The sequence below is a fragment of the Myodes glareolus genome, chromosome 16 (genome assembly GCF_982192425.1).
Source record: "Myodes glareolus chromosome 16, mMyoGla1.1, whole genome shotgun sequence".
Taxonomy (NCBI): Eukaryota; Metazoa; Chordata; class Mammalia; order Rodentia; family Cricetidae; genus Myodes; species Myodes glareolus.
Window position 1 is genome coordinate 10,847,201 of NC_142041.1, and position 20,278 is coordinate 10,867,478.

The 20,278-nt window shown below is 45.8% G+C and overlaps 1 protein-coding gene across 5 annotated transcripts in view; it reads right to left on the reverse strand.

The window, feature by feature from the left end:
- Positions 1-15,311, reverse strand: part of Sdcbp (syndecan binding protein) — a 40,754-nt gene extending 25,443 nt beyond the window's left edge. For 2 of the 5 annotated variants that reach the window (XM_087897081.1, XM_087897080.1), the window contains exon 1: positions 15,155-15,311. In XM_087897081.1, the coding sequence (XP_087753207.1) occupies positions 15,155-15,223 (69 nt within the window). In that variant the 5' untranslated portion in view covers positions 15,224-15,311. Of the gene's footprint in view, positions 1-552; positions 655-1,277; positions 1,408-15,154 lie in introns of those variants that run through there. The other 3 variants (XM_048419930.3, XM_048419928.3, XM_048419929.3) reach the window with 3 other exon arrangements.
- Between the last annotated feature and the right edge of the window lie 4,967 nt (positions 15,312-20,278).

Genomic DNA, 20,278 nt, shown 5'->3' on the forward strand with positions numbered 1-20,278 from the left:
AGAAGGAACTAGTAATGTGGACACTTCTCAAAATCCACTACAATGATTATTCTATTTAGTGGTTATAAACCTAAACAAAAAATTCTTTTAGTAAGGAACAGAAATGGATGCTCTCACACGCATCCGAAACCATTCAAGTTATTAAAAATACTATATTTGACCAGGGAAATAAAAAAAAATAACCAACAGTACTGACAGAACCTATTTATAGTTGAGATTTGGAATCAATATTGTGCTTTGGTAACCCAAGAGCTGGAAAAACCAAAAACAATGCTGTACTACAACAGAGATGTAGTTGAAATCTTCGCAATGGTTAATAGATATGGCCATGCATTCTAGTTAATGAGCAATTATTATCATCAGATGTGGGAAGAACAGTGGGAAAATGGTGTCATGCCTATTTTAAGGGACTGCTTAATTAAAAAGTGCATTTAATTGTTCATCAGTCCCTTCTTGTTCATAATTTTTAAATCCTCTTTAATGGTTTGAGCACATAGCTAAAACCTGCCTCCAAAGTTAAATAACTTCAGTTATAATAGAGCGATTGTTTACCGAAACCTTTAGTAATTCCACTTCCTTATTTCCTGGCAGACGCCACTGGGTCAGCAATGTTCAAGTACCACGTAAGATACAGAAGTTTCAGGAACTAAGCTGCTAAAAGGATTGAAAGAAACGTTTTCAGTTTGTCCTCAGTCTGAAAACGGGAAAAATGAACGTACAAATCTGTTCATCACCTTCACATTTCAAAAACATGGCCATTTACCAGGCCAGTTGCTATTTTAATGTAACTTTAGTTTTCAAGCATTGTTCTTGGTGTAATGCGTGCATGTTAAGAGTCAAACCCTAGAGTTTCAAAGTAATTTACCTAAGGGACAAAACACCGCTATGTGTCTGAAGACGGGACGAATACAACAGAGGATCCCACACACTCCAAGGCTCCATAACTGCACTTCGGGAACTGGAAACTTTCCACGTCCACAGCCTCCCTCCGCCCAGTATTAGAAGGAAATCCTCAAAGGAGAGCTGAGTCACTAGACCTCCAGGGGACAGTTCCTGTGCACACACCCGATACAAGCTCCGTCCCTCCCCGCCCCCTCCGAGAGCCGCGGCTCAGCTGCTAACCGTTGTCGCCTCCGGTCGGTCCCCGCCCGGGCCGTCCTGACGCCGCCGAGGACGCGATCCAGGACGGCCGAGGGCTGGTGGGAGGCCGGGCGGTGTCCCGAGCCGCTTCCAGGACCTGCCGGGGCCCGGGGTGCAGGGCCCGCGCGGTCGCTCACCTGCACCGAGGACAACGCTGCTCCAGCGGTTCGCTCGCTCGCTCTCTCCGGCACCGGACTAGCGAACCTCCGGGCCCGCCCTGCGCGTCATCGCTGCCCCCGCCTTCCGCCGCGCAGGCGCAGGCGCACGCGCCGTCCCCATGACAACGCGGCGCAGCCTGCGCGACCTCCTCCGCCCGGAGCCGAGACCTTGGTTCCCGCCGCGTTTCCAGGATAAACCCCGCCGCCTTTTACTACCCTTTGTTCCCGGAGCGAATGCTCATTGGCTGCCGACCGCTACTCTCGGTGCCGCACAAAAAAATGAAAGCCACGTCCTAATCTAAAAACACAAGACTGATTTCTGAGAGTTGATGATTCTAATACGAGAACTCTGCTATGGTTTTGGTCGACATGAATCTGCGAAAGCAGCGCAACATTCCATGACAGAAGCCATAACCTGACCGTTTCCTAGGAATGCGTTAGGACAGCATTAGCAGGCAAGCAATTGTCTATATTATTTAGCGTCACAGTACCTTGAAATTTTATTTTTGTAACTAGCAAAGCAATAAGCATTAAATACAGGACAAAGAGAACGAAAATTTGATCCTCGGGGAGCTTGTGAACTAATGAATCAAAACCTTGCAAAAATACACAATTAAAAAGGAAGAAATACAGCTCTGTTCACAGATAGCGTGGTTATCTATGTAAACAAAATAAGCAGTTACAGCAAGGTTGCCGGGATAAAAGGGTTACTATTACAGAAATCAATTACCTTCCTGTCTGTCCCAAATGAGTAATTGGAATTAGAAATTAAAAATACATCAAAACAAAATATCTAGCTGCAAATCTAGTTCATTGTCTGCCTATATGAAGGATGCGGCTGTGAAGGAAAACTCCCGAAGGTATCTGTGCCTGTAGATAGCAATAGTCTGGTTAGAATTTCACGCTGTGGAGGGGTTGGGAGGTTGCAAGTAAGAAGGTAGGCTGAACTGGCCCTCCAGAACAGCCATTCCTTGCCCCCTGGGTCCAGACTAACATCCTGCGACAATAAGAGAAAAGCCTTTTAGAATGCATTGAATTACCAGGCAACTAGCCTCTACCAATCCAAAAGCTCAGAAAGCCTTCAGTGCATGTTGGCCTATAGCAAAGCTTCCCAGTCTCCGTGTACCAGCCTCTCTGAAGTACCCACCTATTCCCAGTCTCCATGTGTCTGCCTCTCTGATGTTCCTATTCCCAGTCTTCACATACCGGCCTCTCTGATATTATCCTCCTATGTATCCAGGCTCCATGTACCTGCTTCTCTGGTGTACCCACCTATGCATTTTAAACTTGCCTTGATGTATGATTTTTCTCTCTTCTGTAAAACTATAAAATCTACATGAAACTGCTTCCACGTTGGAACATGGTGTTTGGGGTAACCTAAATCTGTGTTTCCAGGCCATGGTCACTCAAAATGGCTCCAGAATAACTCTTACCCCAGAAAGATGAGAGCTGTGATTTTGTGCTGACAGCAGAGCACAAAAGAAAATTAAAGATCTAAGTAAATTGAAAGACAGCATTTTCATAAGTAGGAAGAGTTATTTTTGAGCGATGCCAATTCTTTCCACCTTCATCTACAGTTATACTACAATCTCAGTCACAGTCGCATCGAGCCAGACATACCAGCAAAATGATTGCACAGTTTATAGAAAAGCCAAGGACCAAGATGGCTCAGTGGGGTAGGAGTTCTTGCTGCGGAACCCTGTCCACCTGGAAGGAGAATGCCATCTCCCAGTGCTATCCTCTGATGCCACACCTGTGCTGTGTGGTACAAGAGCTCCTGGATACACATACACACACACACAAACAATAAAATAAAATCTCTTAAAGGATGCTGAAGAGACCTTAGTAGATGGAGAATGGCAAACATAGCTTTGGTAGAACTTGCCCTTCTGTCATTCCCTCTTCCTAAAATTCGTTAGATTACATTCCAAAAGGTAGCCACCTTGATCTATTCCCTTATTTGGCCACTTCTTCCTCCTGGGGCTGCCTGTCAAGGTTCAGTTATTAAATATTGGAGTCTAGCATTAATTAATTAGGATGCCCTAATTAACATACCTAGTCACAATTAACCAAGTGATCCTAACACAGGGTTTCCCCTTTTACCTCTATACCTTTTGCCTATGGTCCATGTCTGTCTCCTCTCTATTCAGAGGCAGTCCTTTGTCTCTCCAGGACAAATATTCTTCCTCCCTGCCCCTCCCCTGTCCTCCCCACACCCTGTTCCCTTTTCCTTCTCCCTTGTCCTCTACCTCCTGTCTTTGTCTTCTAGTCCCTGCCCTTTGTTCATCTGGGAAAAATCAATCTCCTTTGTGCTGAGCACTTGGTCTGAGCACTTGGTTTTGGGGTGTCTTGTGCTGACCCTGGTCCTTCAGATACTGAAGAAAACAGAATGTGTAGCTTGCCAGTGTTTTCCTTTGGCTACAAGAACAAATTACCACAGGCTAGCGGGTTCCCTCTGAACTCTGGAGACGGGGTACCTGATGAAGACCTTGGGTCTGTCTAATAAGGACCCACTTTCTAATTTGCAGACAGCCATCTTCTCATTGCATCTGAAAGAGAAGAGAGAAGTCGGGGAAGAGGGGAAGAGAAAGGGAAGAGAGTTCATGAGTCACACTGCAGAAAGGGCTGCTGTGTAGAAACATGGAGTCAGAGACTCAAACATCCTGTTCATAGTGGTACTCAACACAAAACTGCCTTTCATGTAGTAATAATCCAGAGAGTAGATTTGACAGGCAAATGAGGCATAGATGTAGAATCAACAAATACACTGAAGAGACCTTTGACAAAGAAGCAAAGTCTTTCAGAGGAAAATTTAAAAATCTGCTCAGTGGTAGAGCACCTACTTAGAATTCACAAAGCATACCATAAAAGTATCATAAAAGAGAAAATGAAGAAGAGGGGAATCTGACAGCAGCCATTTTACCTTGGCTGTTTGGAGGGGAGGAAGAGTGGGAAGGAGTTGGAAGATGGGGGGTTCCTTAACAAGTGGGTTTCCTCAGATAAACCTACCGTGGATTTTAGAACCTTCACAAAACCACTTTGAGATGAATTATGACCCTAAATTTAAAATGCAAAACTTCTAGAAAATAAAATAGGAGAAGATCTATAGGAACTTGGATGGGGGGGGAGGCTTTTAGACATAACAGCAGAGGCACATTCTGTGGAAGGAACATGTGCTGAGCTGGCCTTTAGTAGAAAGAAAAGCCCTGTAGTTGTGAAAGACAGTCCAAAGAAAACGGGGTACAGACCAAGAGGTGGGGAAGGTAAGAAAACACATCCGAGAAGGGACTTATCTTTCCAAGGCACAAATAACACTTAAATTTCAACAAAAATAATCAATGAGCCAGGTGGTGGTGGTGGTGGCCACGGCACACACCTTTAATCCAAGCACTGAGGAAGCAGAGGCTGGCAGGTCTTTGAGTTCAAGGCCAGCCTGGTCTACAGAGATAGTTCCAGGACAACCAAGGACTACCCAGAGAAACCCTGTCTCTAAATAAATAAATAAACAAAAGGTGAGTTATTAAGTTTTAAATCCCTGGTTATTGGATATCCGCCACTGCTGATGTAACAAACCAATAAAATCGAATTAATAAATCCAGGTTTAATCAAAGCAAGGCATTCCTAGGTGAGCCCAGGGGAAGAAGAGAAAAGTAGGAGGGCAAAACCATGGGCACGCGCTTTTAAATGCCCTCAGGGTGGAGACACCCGATGCTGGGGTGGAGTCTGGAATGAGGCGACTTCAGGGGCAGGGCCGCTGCTTGGTACCCTGAGGGCGGGGTTAGGGCCCCTAGCGCCAGATTCCAAACACTTAAACAATGAGCTTTTGGGCAAGAGAAATGGTAGCAGCAGTAAAGTGCTTGCCTTGTAAACCCAAAGACCTGAGTGCTGGTGTACAGTTGCACACTTGTAATCTCAACACCAGGGAGGCAGAGACTGATGGAGTCTTGTGGATCACTGGGCAGTCAGTTTAATCCTAGTCAGTGGGTTCCAGACAGTGAGAGACCCTATCTCATAAAAGGAGGAGAATGGTATCTGAGGAACACCGGTTATCTATGTGTCTTAGTTAGGGTTTCTATTGCTGTGAAGAGACACCGTGGCCACAATAATTCTTATAAAGGAAACCACTTAATTGGGGTGGCTTGCTTCCAGTCTCAGAGGTTTGGTCCATTATCATCATGGCGGGGAATTTGGCGGCATGCAGGCAGACGTGGAACTGGAGGAGTGGCTGAGAGTCCTACATTTTTTAGCCAATAGGAAGTCAACTGCAGCACTGGGCAGTATCCTGAGCATAGGGAACCTCAAAACCCACCCCCACAATGGCACACTTTTTTCAACAAGGCCACACCTACTCCAACAAAGCCACACCTTTTAATAATGCCACTCCCTATGAGATTATAGGGGGCAGTTACATTCAAAATACCACCCTGTGGTTGACTGTTGAGCTTACCCATGCAGGTATACAAAAGTGCACAGGCACCTGCAAACACAGGTGCCTGTGTGCACTCTTGTGTACACATGCGTATGCATACACACACACACACACACATACACACACACACACATGCAAGCACACACTCTAATGAGCTATAAACCCACGCCTGTGAGAGGAGTCACTGTGGCAGAACACGGCTGTAATGCCAACATCAAGAAGGCAAGAATGGCAGGACCATGCTTTGGAGGCCAGGCTGTCCTACCTGGTAAGACCTTATTTGAAAGAAAGACACTTGAATGGATTTTAGAAAGCAACCTAAAATGACTGCAATGCTGTGTGATTTCCAACAATATTAAATTCTTGAAACAACAAAATTATAGATGGTCAAAAATACCAGGGCTTTCCAGGAGTTAAAGAAGACAGAGAACTGTGAGTTCAAAGCCAGCCTGATCTACCGAGTGAGTTCCAGGACTGGTGCCATAGCTACTGAGAAACCCTGTCTTGAAAAACCAAAATAGAAGAAGAAGAAGAAGAAGAAGAAGAAGAGGAAGAGGAAGAGGAAGAGGAAGAGGAAGAGGAAGAGGAAGAGGAAGAGGAAGAAAGAAGACAGAGAAATGATTAAGTTTGTAAAATTTCAAGAAATTTTTAGACTTTCTTGTGATACCACAACAGTAGACAGATACATAATATTACACATTTGTCAAAGAATATAGGGCAGATGCATTGTTTTCTATGTGTGTGCATGTATATGCGTGTGCTATGATTGTTTGGATATGATATATATGGATGTGTATGTGGATACCTATGTGCTCTTTTTTCTTAGTTCCTATCACAAATCTTCAAAAGCCCTTAAAATGTAGCTTTCTGGGAGCTAATGCGTTTACTAACCTAATGAGGTGGTTTATGTCTGGACTGAGGTGAAGGACTCTGAAGAGCTTCAGGCTGAGCGTACTCACCAGAAACACCCTGCACGTGACTCGGGTTGGGCTTTCAGCCACAAACACTGACACCCAAACAGGAAAGAAAGGTCTGAAGTCTGAGTTCAAGCACTCGGTCAGACCATGAAATCCCAAATCAAAAACCTCTAGGAATCAAGGCTCCCGGAGCTTCTGGTTGGGAGAGAGTGTGGTAACTCGGGCCCTCTCCGTGAAGAAAGAGGCCTTTGCCATTGGGATCTTCTGGACCTTAGCCTGGTACTGGTCCACCTGTCCAGCTGTATCCTCTATGAGAAAAGTACAATCCCAGGTGCAGTGCTCTCGTTGAGCTCTGTGAGTCATCCTAGCTAGGCATTGACTCTGAAGGGGTAGGGAGGTGGCTACCTTCACATGGATGCCCTAGGCAGTGTGAGAACAGTGTGCACAGCATGAGGAAGCTAGGGCAATTTTGTTGGAGATCTTTACCAGATGGGGTCTGCTGTGAACCCACTCACTATCAAAGTTGAATTGAATACTAGAACATTCAGTTGGTGTCAGGGAACTGTTGACAGAATGGAATGTACTGTACAACATAGAGCGAGTTCTGATGAACATTGTGGTTTTCAGTTAATATAGCCATACTGAGTCATGAATTATACTAAATGTATTACTCATAAATGTATGTTTATAGCATGGAAAGCTGTGTGTAGAGTGGGGGCATGTGAACTCTCTGTGCCATTTAGGACAACTTTCCTGTAAACACAAAAGACTGTTTTTTGTTTGTTTTTTTGTACAGGATTTTTCTGTATAGTCCTGGCTGCCCTATAACTCACTCTACAGGCCAGGCTAGCTTCAAATAGAACAAACTAGCCTCAAACTCAGAGATCCGCCTGTCCCTGCCTCCTGAGTGCTGGGTTTAAAGGTGTGTGTTGCTATGCCCAGTTCAAAACACTGTTTTAAAGAACAAAAGTAATACAAAACCAAAATAACTCTATAAAGCTCTGTTAGGCATTTGAAGAAAAAAAACACAGGCACTCTAAAGTGATATTACAAGGGACTCAATTAGCCTAGGAGTTCACTAGTCTTCCTTGGAGTTGTAGCTTTTAGCCTGAAGTGACTAATGAAGGAGAGGTATACCCGGCAGAGGGAAAGGCACGTGCAGAAGCTTTGCCAGTGAGGAGCGGAATGAACCTCAGTACACGCAGCCGAAGGTGCTTGCTGAACACAGCGGAGCATGATCAGGTCCCATTAAAAGCACTGCTCCCACTACTGTGTGGAGGACAGATTAGACGTGTGGACAAGCAACTGTGATGTGGTCTGCCCCCAAAGGCAAGCTGGTCCCCGATATGGTGGTACTAAGAAGTATTCGGGACCTTTGAAAGGTGGGCTCTAGTTACAGGTGATGGGATGTTGGTGGCATTGCTCTGGGGAGAAAATCATACCTGACTTGTGGAATTAGCTGACATAAAAGACCAAACTTCTCAATCCTGCTCTAACTTAGAAAGACTTAGTGATTGATCGGGTGTGGGTTAATAGCAGGGAGATATCCAGATTGTAAGGAATATTCTTAAAACGAGCCTCTCCGCCAATGCAAATAATTCCAATCAGACCAAATTAGACCAAATCGATGCCCATGTCTACTGCAGCACTCCCGGGTGCCCAGGAAAGCATGGTGACGGGAAGAGAGTGAGAGACAGAGGGAGGACCACGCAAAACCCCAAAACCACACGTTCTTTTTCTCTGTGGCAGCCTAAATAGCCTGCGGGAGTGGTCCTGACCCTCCCTGGGGAGGAGTCAGTACTTGGCGGGCTTTTCCGGAGGTGGAGTCTGGACCAAGGCAACTCCTAGGGAGAGCGCTTTTAGCGCTCCTTTGGCGCCCCAAGGACGAATGCCAGGGGCTGGGGTTACGCGGTCAGTCAGTCCCATATGACTGCCAGCGTGCCAACAGACGCTAAGTGTTGGTAATGGCAGTTTCTGAGATAAGGTAAACGAAGATGAGCGCATATAGGAGGCGAGGAGATCAGAACTCTGTAGGATGCATTACATCTAGAGCGGTGTGTGTATTACTAACTTAATAACCGCTCCTGGAAGATGTCTATGTATACCCGAGGACGCAAAGGTGGCTCAGATATTAAGAGTGTTTGCTGCCTTTACAGAGCAGCTCAGATCAGTTCCCAGCTCCTACACGGAAGCATACAGCCATCTGTAACCCCCATTCCAAGGAATTCAGAGCTCTTCTGCACCAGGCCTGCCTGCCTGTGGTGCACATGCACACTTGGACACAAGTACTCACGCGCACGCACACACACACAAAAATAATTTTTAAAAAAAAGGTATTTATACCCCAATGCGCTAAATCCTTTTACATGGTAAAAGGTACTTTGAAGGTATGATTGATGAGTTTAGCACTTTGAGATGGAGGATTGTTCTGATTTGAGCATACTGAGGGAGTCTGTGATCCAGAGGAAAGCATCAAGACAGATCAACTGGAAGAACTCAACAAAGAATGAAACATTCTTTGGGCTAAGGACACAGCTCAGTGTTACAGGGCTTGCTTAGCATGTTTTGAACCCTGGGCTCAATCCCTAGTACTAGATAAAGAAAAAAAAAAGCAGCAGATAGGTAGACAGAGAAAGAGAGAGATTTAGAATACAATGTCAGGTCCCAAAAAAAACCCTCTGGACAAGGCTCAGTACTTGTGGCTCCTCGGAGCACTTACCCCACAGCACCCTACCCTAACCATCTCCAATTTAAAGGCTTAGCTTCTCTTTCCCCAACATCTCATACCTATATAAACCTGTCCATTTCAGTCACACCATCCCTTGGTTCTCTCTCACACACCTCAGTCTTGGCCCCTTTGTTCTGATTTTCTTCTCTTCCTCTCTGGAACCCCACTCTCCCATGTCCCAGTTCAGTCTGGATTCTTCCAGCTGCCTTTGGCTGAGCTCTCAGACCCACAGTAAAAGCCTTCCCCTCCATAGTATCTTGGAGCAGGTCACCTCTTCGTTTTCACTCAAACAGCAAATAGTAAATGTGGTGTATTGATCAAGAAAGAAATCCAAGGGGCCTGGTATGTTGGCACATAGAATCCCAACAGGAGGATTAGGAACCCAATGTCAGTCTGTGTCACACAGTGAGATTTTGTCTCCAGATTTTTACCCTACGTGACTCTTGCATTTGAATAATCTTTATGTAAACACAGTAATATTAAAGTATTATTATTTTAGGACCAAACACGATCACATTAGAGTAGCAACGAAGGCCTATTAGCAGAACTCTCCTCCGGTCAGGAGAATAGGGTCCCCCGCACTTAGAAAGGTGGAACCCCTCCCAGGAAGGTGGGTCTACCTTAAGCCATGCTAAAGAGGCAGGCAGAATCATTCTCCTCCAGTGGGCTGATATGCTTTTAATTTCCAGAATTCCTGCCTCCAGCACAGATTCTCACAGAGCACGGCCATGCTGCTTAAGTCTGCATGCGTTTCTGAATTACTCAGACAGGCACAACTTTCTTTTCTTCATTCTATCGCTTTTCTAAGCAAGCTTCCCTAGCACTTTCAACTTCCTTCTTTCTCTAAAGTGCGTCATCTCCCTCCTGTGTCTGCCTGGCCCCAGACAGCTGACCCTCATGCCCACAGAGCCCTGGCCTTTTCTCCTCCACGCTCCACCTCTCAGTAGCTCTTGAGGTTTATAGTTCTCCTAGCCTGTGTGAGTTTTCTTTTAAATCCTAATAAAATTGTCTTAAGCTTCTGTTTGATTCCCTCTCAAAATCCTTTTTTCCCCCTGGTTTTTCGAAAATCTTCTCTCTATACTAATGGAATTAAGAGGTGATCCTGACTTCCCTGGTATCATCTGCTGACCGAAAAGGATCCCTCAAAACCCAGGAACAATCACAGGTTGGCTCCGGATACTAATTTGTTTTCCAGAACAGGTTTTTAGTTCTTATTTTCAATAGCTTGCTGTAAAGTAAAGTTCATAAATGTGTATATGCCCTAGCAATTACCCTGGTAGGGCATGACCAACCAAAGGTACAGCTGCTTATAAATACCTCCTCAGCACCTACCTCACGCTGGGCCTAGAGGGAATTGTTCTTTATTTGAACCGAGTAAAACTGGAAATAATTATCATAAAAAACCTAATCTTCAGAACTGAGCCTTTCCTTGTTTGAAAACTGCCTGGAGCCGCTTACATTAGCATCGCCGCTGCTTCACCACAGAGCTCAGAAGAGTTGACCACTGGCCGGTCACTTGCTCTGCTGAGTGATGTAACTTCCTCTTTCAAAAAAGTCTCGGCCACCTGACAAGCAGCTCCCGAAATCCTCACGACAGCCTTTGTTCCAGAACGCCCTTCCCCACCCCCAGAGTGCTAGATACTGCAGCAGGTTTGTTAATCTTTTGTTAAACAGTAATACCACCTAACAACACTCCCTGGTCACTTTCCTCAGTGGGGGGCGTGGGGCGTGGTCACTTTCCTCAGTGGGGGCGTGGGGCGTGGAGGAGGAGCTCTAGGCTCTAGTTGCTGTTTTTCTGTAATATATACTTTTTTTCTGAGACTGCCATACATGTATACAGTGGATTTTGATTATATCTCCCTCTAGCTCCTCCCATCCATCTCCCTCCTAACTTAATGCCCTCTTTTCTGTTTTTTTTCGAACCCAAGGAGTCCAATCAGAGCTCCCCTTAAGTACAGGGATCTAGGGCCACCAACCTGAGCAGGGCCAGCTCACCAGGGCCGCACCCTTGAAGAAAACTGACTCTCAGTTTCCCAGCAGGCCTAACTGCCAATAGTTCCTCAGCTAGCAGGAACTAGGGTCTTGCGAGCCCCTCCCCCATTCGTCCTGGAATTGCGACTAGGTCTTATCCAAGTCCTTTGCAGCAACCGCAGCTGCTGTACATCCTAGAGAATCTCGTGGAGAAGAAAGTGTGTCTCTGAACATCACATTGCCCATTGAAGGGCGCCCTGAAAGCGCAGGGGTAGCTCCATGTTTAAAATGAACACTGAAGACCGGCAGGGCTGCTCAGTGACAGAGTGCCTACCTACCCTGTGAGAAGCCATGGATTCAATAAACAAATAAACAACGCAAAGAATAGTGGGCTAGGGCTGGAGAGATGGCTCAGCGGTTAAGAGCATTGCCTGCTCTTCCAAAGGTCCTGAGTTCAATTCCCAGCAACCACATGGTGGCTCACAGCCATCTGTAATGAGGTCTGGTGCCCTCTTCTGGCCTTCAGGCATACACAGAGACGGAGTATTGTATACATAATAAATAAATAAATAATAAAAAAAAATAGTGGGCTAAACCATTGTGTAAAGCACAAGTATTTATGGAGGAGAAAAATTATGTCTTAGTATCATTTACACAAGGATTTAGCAGATATGATACCCATGTAAGTTATAAGGTCCCTGTCGCTAAACTGAACATGTTACAAGGCTATTTTTAAGTTAGTTCTATTATAGCATGTTTTTTCATTGTATAGAATGACAAGACCCATACCTTTTATAGGTTGGTGGGAAAAACATTGTTAAGCAATGCAAGGCATGTTAAACACAATTTGTACACTCTAAGTTAATTTACACAATGCTTGGATTTTCAGACCTTTTCATTGAACTCTCTTTCAGAAGAAATGTATTGGCTTCTGCCACCTCCCCTGTAGCTGCCCACCCCTAGCTACACATGTAAGGCAAATACTTTACCACTGAGCCATACCTCTAGTCTGGCTTCCACTTCTCGAAGAAATTAAAATAAAATTTTCTTAGTTTTGAAATACCTCCCCTCTACAAAATACATTTTTAAATATATAAAGCAGTTTAAGACAGTACTTAAGTGACTTGTGGCTTTTTCTAAAAAGGGAGTTTCCATTGTTACATAGATGTTAGTGAGTCAGCCACTCATTGTGTTTCCAACTCCGTCTTCCTGAGTTGGCTTTTACCAATACTTATAAGGAGAGAAATTTAAAAATGTATCGGCCCATTTGAAACAAGATTCTCATAACAGAAAATAAAAAGGAATGATCAAAAATGGTCAAGATGTAGTCTAGACGCTTTGACGTCACCACGTTAGTGAGGAGGATGTATGTATAATTGTTCAGGGCAATTATCGCAGGAACACTACAATATTCTGTGTCCACTTATGGTCAGCTTAAATTTTAATGACTTCTGGACTATTTAAGAACACCTGAATACAATCATTAACAAACCTGAACGCGTACATGCTTTGCCAGTTGACACTGTTGCCATCATTTATTGATCTGTCCCTTTCTAGGCCATGTGTGCTAACCTTGTTGCTTTCAACTGTGGACTTCTCTCTGGGACTCAACTCTAAACTGTGAATATATTCACCTTAGGGAAGGTGCCAAAGGCTCATTTCCACGTTACTTGGGGCAGAATTCCTCAGATACTCAGCCTCAACCATACAGCTGCTTACACATCCAGGGGAGTTCAGCACAATTTCTGATCATATTCATATAGAAAATTATATAGTTCTTTTATAATTAATTTTCCCATGTATGGCTAATTGAGCAACCACACTAATGCAACCACTGCATCTTAGCTTTACCCTTCAGTTCTTGCTATAACCTCTGTGCAGTTTTACATTTTACTGGGAGTGGGTTTTTCTTCCCTGCTGTCTCTTGAGTATTAATCATTCGTTCACCTCCCTGAGAGCCGAGCTGACTTTGATTTCATTTTTCTTTGATACCGGAGCAATGTCTGAGGAATTGAATAGTTTCCTGTCTATAGTAACTGTGTTTTCCTTTTTCTAAAGCCTTTAGAATTTCTTTACATCTTAAAACTTTAGACCTTCAGGTTTCTGTGATCACAGTGTGTGGCAAAAAAAGTACTTTTCTTTGCCTGTTCCGGTTTAGTCACGAGCTGTGATTGTCCCATGACTCTCACCTCTCTTGCAACATTTGCAGTTACAGCATCTGTTAAATCTTTAACTTAAGTTGGAATTTCTTTTGCCAATAAAGATGCTTTTTCAAAAGATTATGCAGCGAGGTGACTCAAGACCACCAAAGGCTACCAACGGAAGCCAGAGAGCCCTGTGCTGCTGGCTTTTTATTACGACCTGGTTCCTCTTTAAGGGTTTTGAACTTTCCCCCAATAACTGGCCCTGTGAAAGAGGCCTACATCTCCGTGCACATAATTGGCCTGATGCACCGGACATCTATGTAAGACTCCTAGAGAATCAACAAGTGAATCTTGGGAGCAAGAGCTCTGTGGGACTCTGGGAACTGGGGAACTCTGGGGGACAGAAGAGTCCTGCCGGCATTGAAACCAGACATCTCCATGAGCATTCTCAGTAGGAACAACATGGACGAAACACAATCAGCTGTCACAGTGCTTTATACAAGGGAACGCAGAAATAGGGTCTCGAGTGTCTTTGGGAACAGTAGGCCCTCTGAACTTGGTAGCTGTCATAAAACCGAGCTTGTTTTCCATGTGTTTAGCATAAGTAAATCTATTCTAAGTGTAAGACTGGGAGCTGGAGTGGAATGACTGTGACATGTGAAGGGCTGACCCCCCCACCTTCCTCTTCCCCTAGTATTGGTAGACAACAGGAGGATCTCTGCTGTTCACCCATCAGCTAGTGTAGCCTAACTAGAAACCTCTAGGTCAACCACCAAAAAAACCCAGTTCAAAAAAAAAAGCAAACAAACAACAATAAAATCACAAGGTGATGACTCCTGAGAAAGAATGACACCTAAGATTGTCTTCTGGTCTGCACAGACATGTGTGCAAATGGCCACATGCAGACCAATGCCCTCCTTACATACACACACAAAGCTTTATTCTTAGGATTTAAATCCCCAGAGTAATCCCAGGACCCATAATCCATTCTACATAGCGAGGGGATGCAATTACTCTCAACTGTCTTTTTTTGCAAATCAAGTTAGAGCTAGATGTTGAGATCCTCACATATTATCTCTGTGTCTATCCAAAGTTAGACACTGCTTTCCTTAGACTCAAAGCTATCTGGACACAGTATGCCCTACTTTATTGAGGTTTTGGTCTTTCTTTCTTTCTTTTTTTCTTTCTTTCTTTCTTCTTCCCTCCCTTCCTCCCTCCCTCCCTCCCTCCCTCCCTCTCTCTTTCTCTTTCTTTCGTTTTGGTTTTTGAGACAGGGTTTCTCTTTGTGTAGCTTTGGAGTCTGTCCTGGCACTCACTCTGTAAACAAGGCTGGTCTCGAACTCACAGAGATCCACCTGGCTCTGCCTCCTGAGCACTGGGATTAATGGCATGCACCACCACCACCACCACCACCACCACCACCACCACCACCACCACCCAGCTATGGGTTTGTTTTTTTTTTTAATTTCAATTACTGATACTAACGTAGAAACATTAACTGAAATTTTTAGAAGCAAATTTTAAAATGTCCTTTTGCGTGTGAGAAGAACTCTCAGGCCATCTGCTCCATTCTGTTGTGTCCCATCCGAGACATGAGTCACCCCGTTCCAGCGTATCTGTGCTGCATACGGCAGTTACCCACTAATCCTCTGTAGCCATGCGCTTACCTGACTGACTGTGAGATGCTGTAAAGTGTGCGCTTCAGTTACTCCTTCCACTCCACTCCAACGAGACATCAATGCCTACAGCATCTTCCTCACTGCTCACTTCTTCTCAGCATGAACAACATGGCAATGGTGTGGGTATCCGGGCGGCTGCTGCCGGATATCCAGGCAAACATGAGTAAGCAATAGATGTGATCATTATATAACTCCTTATGTAACCAGCTCTGGCAAGATGCCACCTTTGTGTGACTCTTTATAAAATGTCTTTATAAAATGGGACTAAAGGCGCATGCTCACATCTTACAATGGCTCCAGGCATCTTTTTAAATCTCTCGGCTCTTCATGACCTTACACCCTCAACCACCGAACTTAGCATCATCACTTGGTATAGGCAGCAGGGTAGGACGGGACCCCAGAAATAAATGAACCATCTTTCACCATGGCTGAAGGAGGCACAAAGGAATGGGATGACCTTTCGTGCCTACTGAGCCCCCCTAGAGAGCTGCAGGAGGTGCACAGAGTCCGCATCCTGGGGGGAAAGGCTCTCGGGTGTCCCTGGGGATGCCCTGACAGGAAGAGATGGTAGCAGAAAAGATATGCTGTTGTCATAAAGGCCATGATCATGGTCACACAGATGCCCTGGAGGGACGCCAGTGAGGGAGGTCATGGTCACACAGATGCCCTGCAGAGACACCAGTGAGGGAGGTCATGGTCACACAGATGCCCTACAGGGACGCCAGTGAGTGAGGTCCTGGTCACACAGATGCCCTGCAGAGACACCAGTGAGGGAGGTCATGGTCACACAGATGCCCTGCAGTGAGATGCCAGTGAGGGAGGTCATGGTCACACAGATGCCCTGCAGAGACACCAGTGAGGGAGGTCATGGTCACACAGATGCCCTGCAGGGACACCAGTGAGGGAGGTCATGGTCACACAGATGCCCTGCAGTGAGATGCCAGTGAGTGAGGTCATGGTCACACAGATGCCCTGCAGGGATGCCAGTGAGTGAGGTCATGGTCACACAGATGTCCTGCAGAGACACCAGTGAGGGAGGTCATAGTCACACAGATGCCCTGCAGTGAGATGCCAGTGGGTGAGGTCATAGTCACACAGATGCCCTGCAGAGACACCAGTGAGTGAGATTAAGAATTGTGGAGGAACTGCAATCCTAGGAATGTGGCTCTAGTTCTAGCTCTCTAGGGACACCCTCCAAGGCTATGAGAAAATGTCCCACCTACTGCTGTAAGCTCTACCGGTAATTAAGCAGAAGATACAGGTAGAGCAGCCCCTGGGTCAGTGAGCTCCAAGGCAGATAACAGCCACAGCCACGTGCCCTGCATTCCCTATAATCTCACAGAGCAGCAGCTGGGAAAGCAGGGCAGAGTCCAGGGGAGCCAGTCCCTTCCTGATTGCTGTACCTCTGCAATGAACGTGCAGACAGTGAACTGCAGAGGGGGTGGAGAAATTGGCCTCTGTCAATACCTGTCCCTCTTAAGGAAATGTTTGCTTGTCCTGAGACCAGAGAGTCTGGGAGCGCACTTGATAATGAACTGGATAGCAGCTGGATCTTTTCTGATACGGGCTGGTGCTGGCAAGCTGCCAGGGCCTATGACTTAAAGAACATTGTACACTGTCTTTGTTCAGATAGTAGGCGCTATGTTTGAGGCATACCTCTGTGGCCCTGATATGTGGTATTTTACCGCCAGAATGAGGGGTTTGACTGTTGCCACTGCTTTGGAAGTGCATTTGGGTCTTTGGCTGCAGTACTATGTGGGCCAGCATACACAGAAGGTAACCACAGTCCTGGGCAACATAGAAGCCAGCAAAGGAGGTGGAGCACTATGGTCGATCAGATGCCCCAAGGGAGAAAAGCATAGGCTAGGTCACCCTTCAGGGAGAAATCAGGTGCACAGATGTGGACAGAGTTCATTCTAGCAGAAATGGATAAACAGGTGCTGTTAGCCCCGTGGAGCCAGCTGAAGTCCCCCTCTCCTAGTGCAATCAGAGGTTCTGGAAGGGCCTGGAAGTGAAGTCTGGCCCAGCAGGAGTATGGAAGCTATGTCTCTAGGATTTTCTGGCATCTACTTCAGCAAAAGCTCTTCTCTCCATTAGCATGGTCCTGGAGAGGAAAGAAAACTTTGCCTATGAATGTGATTCCTACGCAGCTCTCTGACTCTTGGGTGCTGATTCCAAGTCTGCCAGACAACCAGAAGTTGGCAGGGTGTCGTCAATCTAACGATCTAAAGTGATTGTCTGATTGTTGTAGGCTGCTGTCAGGATCCCAAGTCCTAAGCTGCCAGACCATGACAAATGGTGAGGCTAAGGAAATATCCCAGACAAAATGATGGATGCTCCTTGTGGGGCCACCCCAGGGCAGAAGACCTTTAACATGTAGGGAAATAAAACAGGAGTCTGTCTGTGGTTGTTTATCATGTGACCAGTCATAAACTTTTACTTAACATAAGGGATGATGAGGCCAATGGGTTAGCCAGTGTTCAGTGAATATAATGGCCAGGGACAGAGGATACTGCTGTGTGGCCATACAGGTGACTTGGACATACAGGAAGAAAAACCATGACATAGAAAAATGCCTGACAGAAATTAGGCCTCTCTAAGGAAGGGATGTGAAATGCCTGACAGCGATATTTAAATGTGCCCAGGCAACCCTCAAACACTACAGACTGGTGATAGAGCCTGACTGGATCAAGTGGAAGAAGCGCCACTCAAGGCGTAGCAAGTTGACTTCATCAGCTCCCTTCCTGAGTCTGAAGCCTGTGCTTACACCCTTACAGCTGCCAAAATGGTACAGGTCTCTGGTTTGTTGATCCTATTGTCCAAGCTGACCAGAAAGCAGCCATATGGGCCTTGACACATCTCCCCCTGGTTATGGCTGGCTTTGCCCTAAGGAGAGCCATAAGGTCTCACTTTACTACCACACAACCTCCCGGGTGAACATTCAATGGAGGTTGCATGGGCCATACAGCCCCTGGGAAGCGAGTGTGCTGGTCAGATGTTGTCATCATGATACAAACTACAGTCACTTGGGAAACTTATTTCACCAGAAAGGCCTATGGGCATTTCTTGTTTTTATCTAAGTTGTTCTATTTGCCAATAAAGACTTGGGAGTTAGCTATTGGGGTGAAAACACGCTAGCTCAGAGAATCCAAGAAGCAACCAGATAACCTCCCTTTTTGCCCAGAAACTCACCAAGAGAGCTTCTCTCTTTCTGTCCCAAAACAAAAATGCCCTCAGATTTCTAAGCCCTCTCTACTCCCCCCTGTGTGTCTCTCTGTCCATCTTACCAGGTCCTCTGTACTCTCTCTCTATGGCTAACTCTTGTCAACTAGTTGCTGGCTCCGTTGACGCCCCTGATCTAAGGTTGATTTTATTAACATGGTCTCGGAGTTTCACAGTGTGGTCTAATCTCCCATAACAGGCATTTCTGTGGGGGCATTTTCTTAATGACTCATATGGGAGAACCCAGCCCCCAGTGGGCAGGTGATCATAAGATATATATAAATAAATAAAAAGACTTGGCAATCCATGGAGAAGAAACCTGTAAACAGAGCTCCTCTGTGGTTTCTGCTTCAAATTCCTGCCTTGCGCTGCTGCCTTGGTTCCCTCGAGGATGGACTCTAAAGTGGAAGCTGAAATCAGTCCTTTCCTCCCCAAGTTGCTTTGGGTTGTGGTATTCCTCACAGCAGCAGAAAGCAAACTGGAACGGCAAGGATTATAGAGATATACAGTGGTTTGTTAAAAGCCAAGTTGTGTGCGGGAACAGATCCCCTGTCCCTCACGGAATGGGAGATCAGCCTGGCTGCAGCAGCGCATATCCTAAATGAGCTGTCTGGGACGAGCAGGCCGCCCCCAGCTGAGGTTTCACTGGAGAAAGTATGACGTTCTGTGAAGAGGAGGAGCGCCTCTCACCCTGTGTTTTGGGCCCCAGGGTCAGGTGTTGCCGGCCACACAATGGTGAGAGAGGAGGAGGGCTATGTATGGAAACAGGACGAAAGAGAGCTCTGAGCACCATCAGTTGGGGCTCGTGACTCCTCGGAGCCTGGGAGTGAAGCGTGGGTGTGCAGATAAAACCCTCCATAGTTGTCTCACACCGAATAACCGGACACTGTATGTGTGTGCACACGCGTGTGTATGGATGTTCCAGATGACCAAACAAATGTAACACCTGCCTTATGGGAACTGGATAGTGAGGTCTAGACAATCGAGTAGTTAACTGGAGATGCCCGAGAACAATGTTAGGATAGCAGCTCCTCTAGTCTAAAGTGGACCACCCTGCCCTGAGCACACAGAGTCTACTTATTGGGCATATGTAGTTCTCCTCTAGAGTGTTGCTGTAGACCATGGGCCCAAGAAGTGTCCCAGGGGCCATTCTAATAAAGTGTCTGGGGAAGGCAGAACAAAGCAAATAGACATGGCACCCGTGTGGACATTCAGAATGACTTAGTTAAGATGGTTGCTACCTGGTGTTTGTGGAACCATGAACACGTAACAAGTGTTGACTGGTGTGTAACTCTGTATGTTAACCCATTCTGGAAAGAAGCCACATTGGTGTGATTCTCTATGAAACACAGGTTTGTGGGACCAAGGGCACATGATCCAGCCTTGTATAAATTATTTCACATTTCCCAACAACTGCACATGCCATCTTCGATCACCTGGCTTCTCACAAACCTCCATCCCTGACCCTCAAATGGACCTGTTGGCATTGTCTTATCCCCGCTGTCACAGGAAGAAGTTAAAGGGAAAAGAAGTAATCCTGTAATAGCTACTCCAGCCTGTTGGGAGTGTTCTATGCTATTACTAGCTACTGTTAGTCTCTTACACTCACTATGTCTAGTTTATAAACTAATTCCTGATAAAGAGCTTACATGGATAGAGAAGACACAGTCTAAAGAGAGGTTAGTGCTGCCCTAAATTGGCCCAACAGTGTTATAATTAATATAGTTTTGTGTGGCTATTTGGGTCAGGGTGGCCTGGAAACCAGTGTGCAGTCTCTGTCTACAAGAATCGATTCTAGATGTTAAATGAAGTCATAGAAGGAAGCAGGAGCAAAACAGGCTAGGAAATCAACTTTGTCTGCATGGTGCTGAGATGCTGTGAGTGCCCACG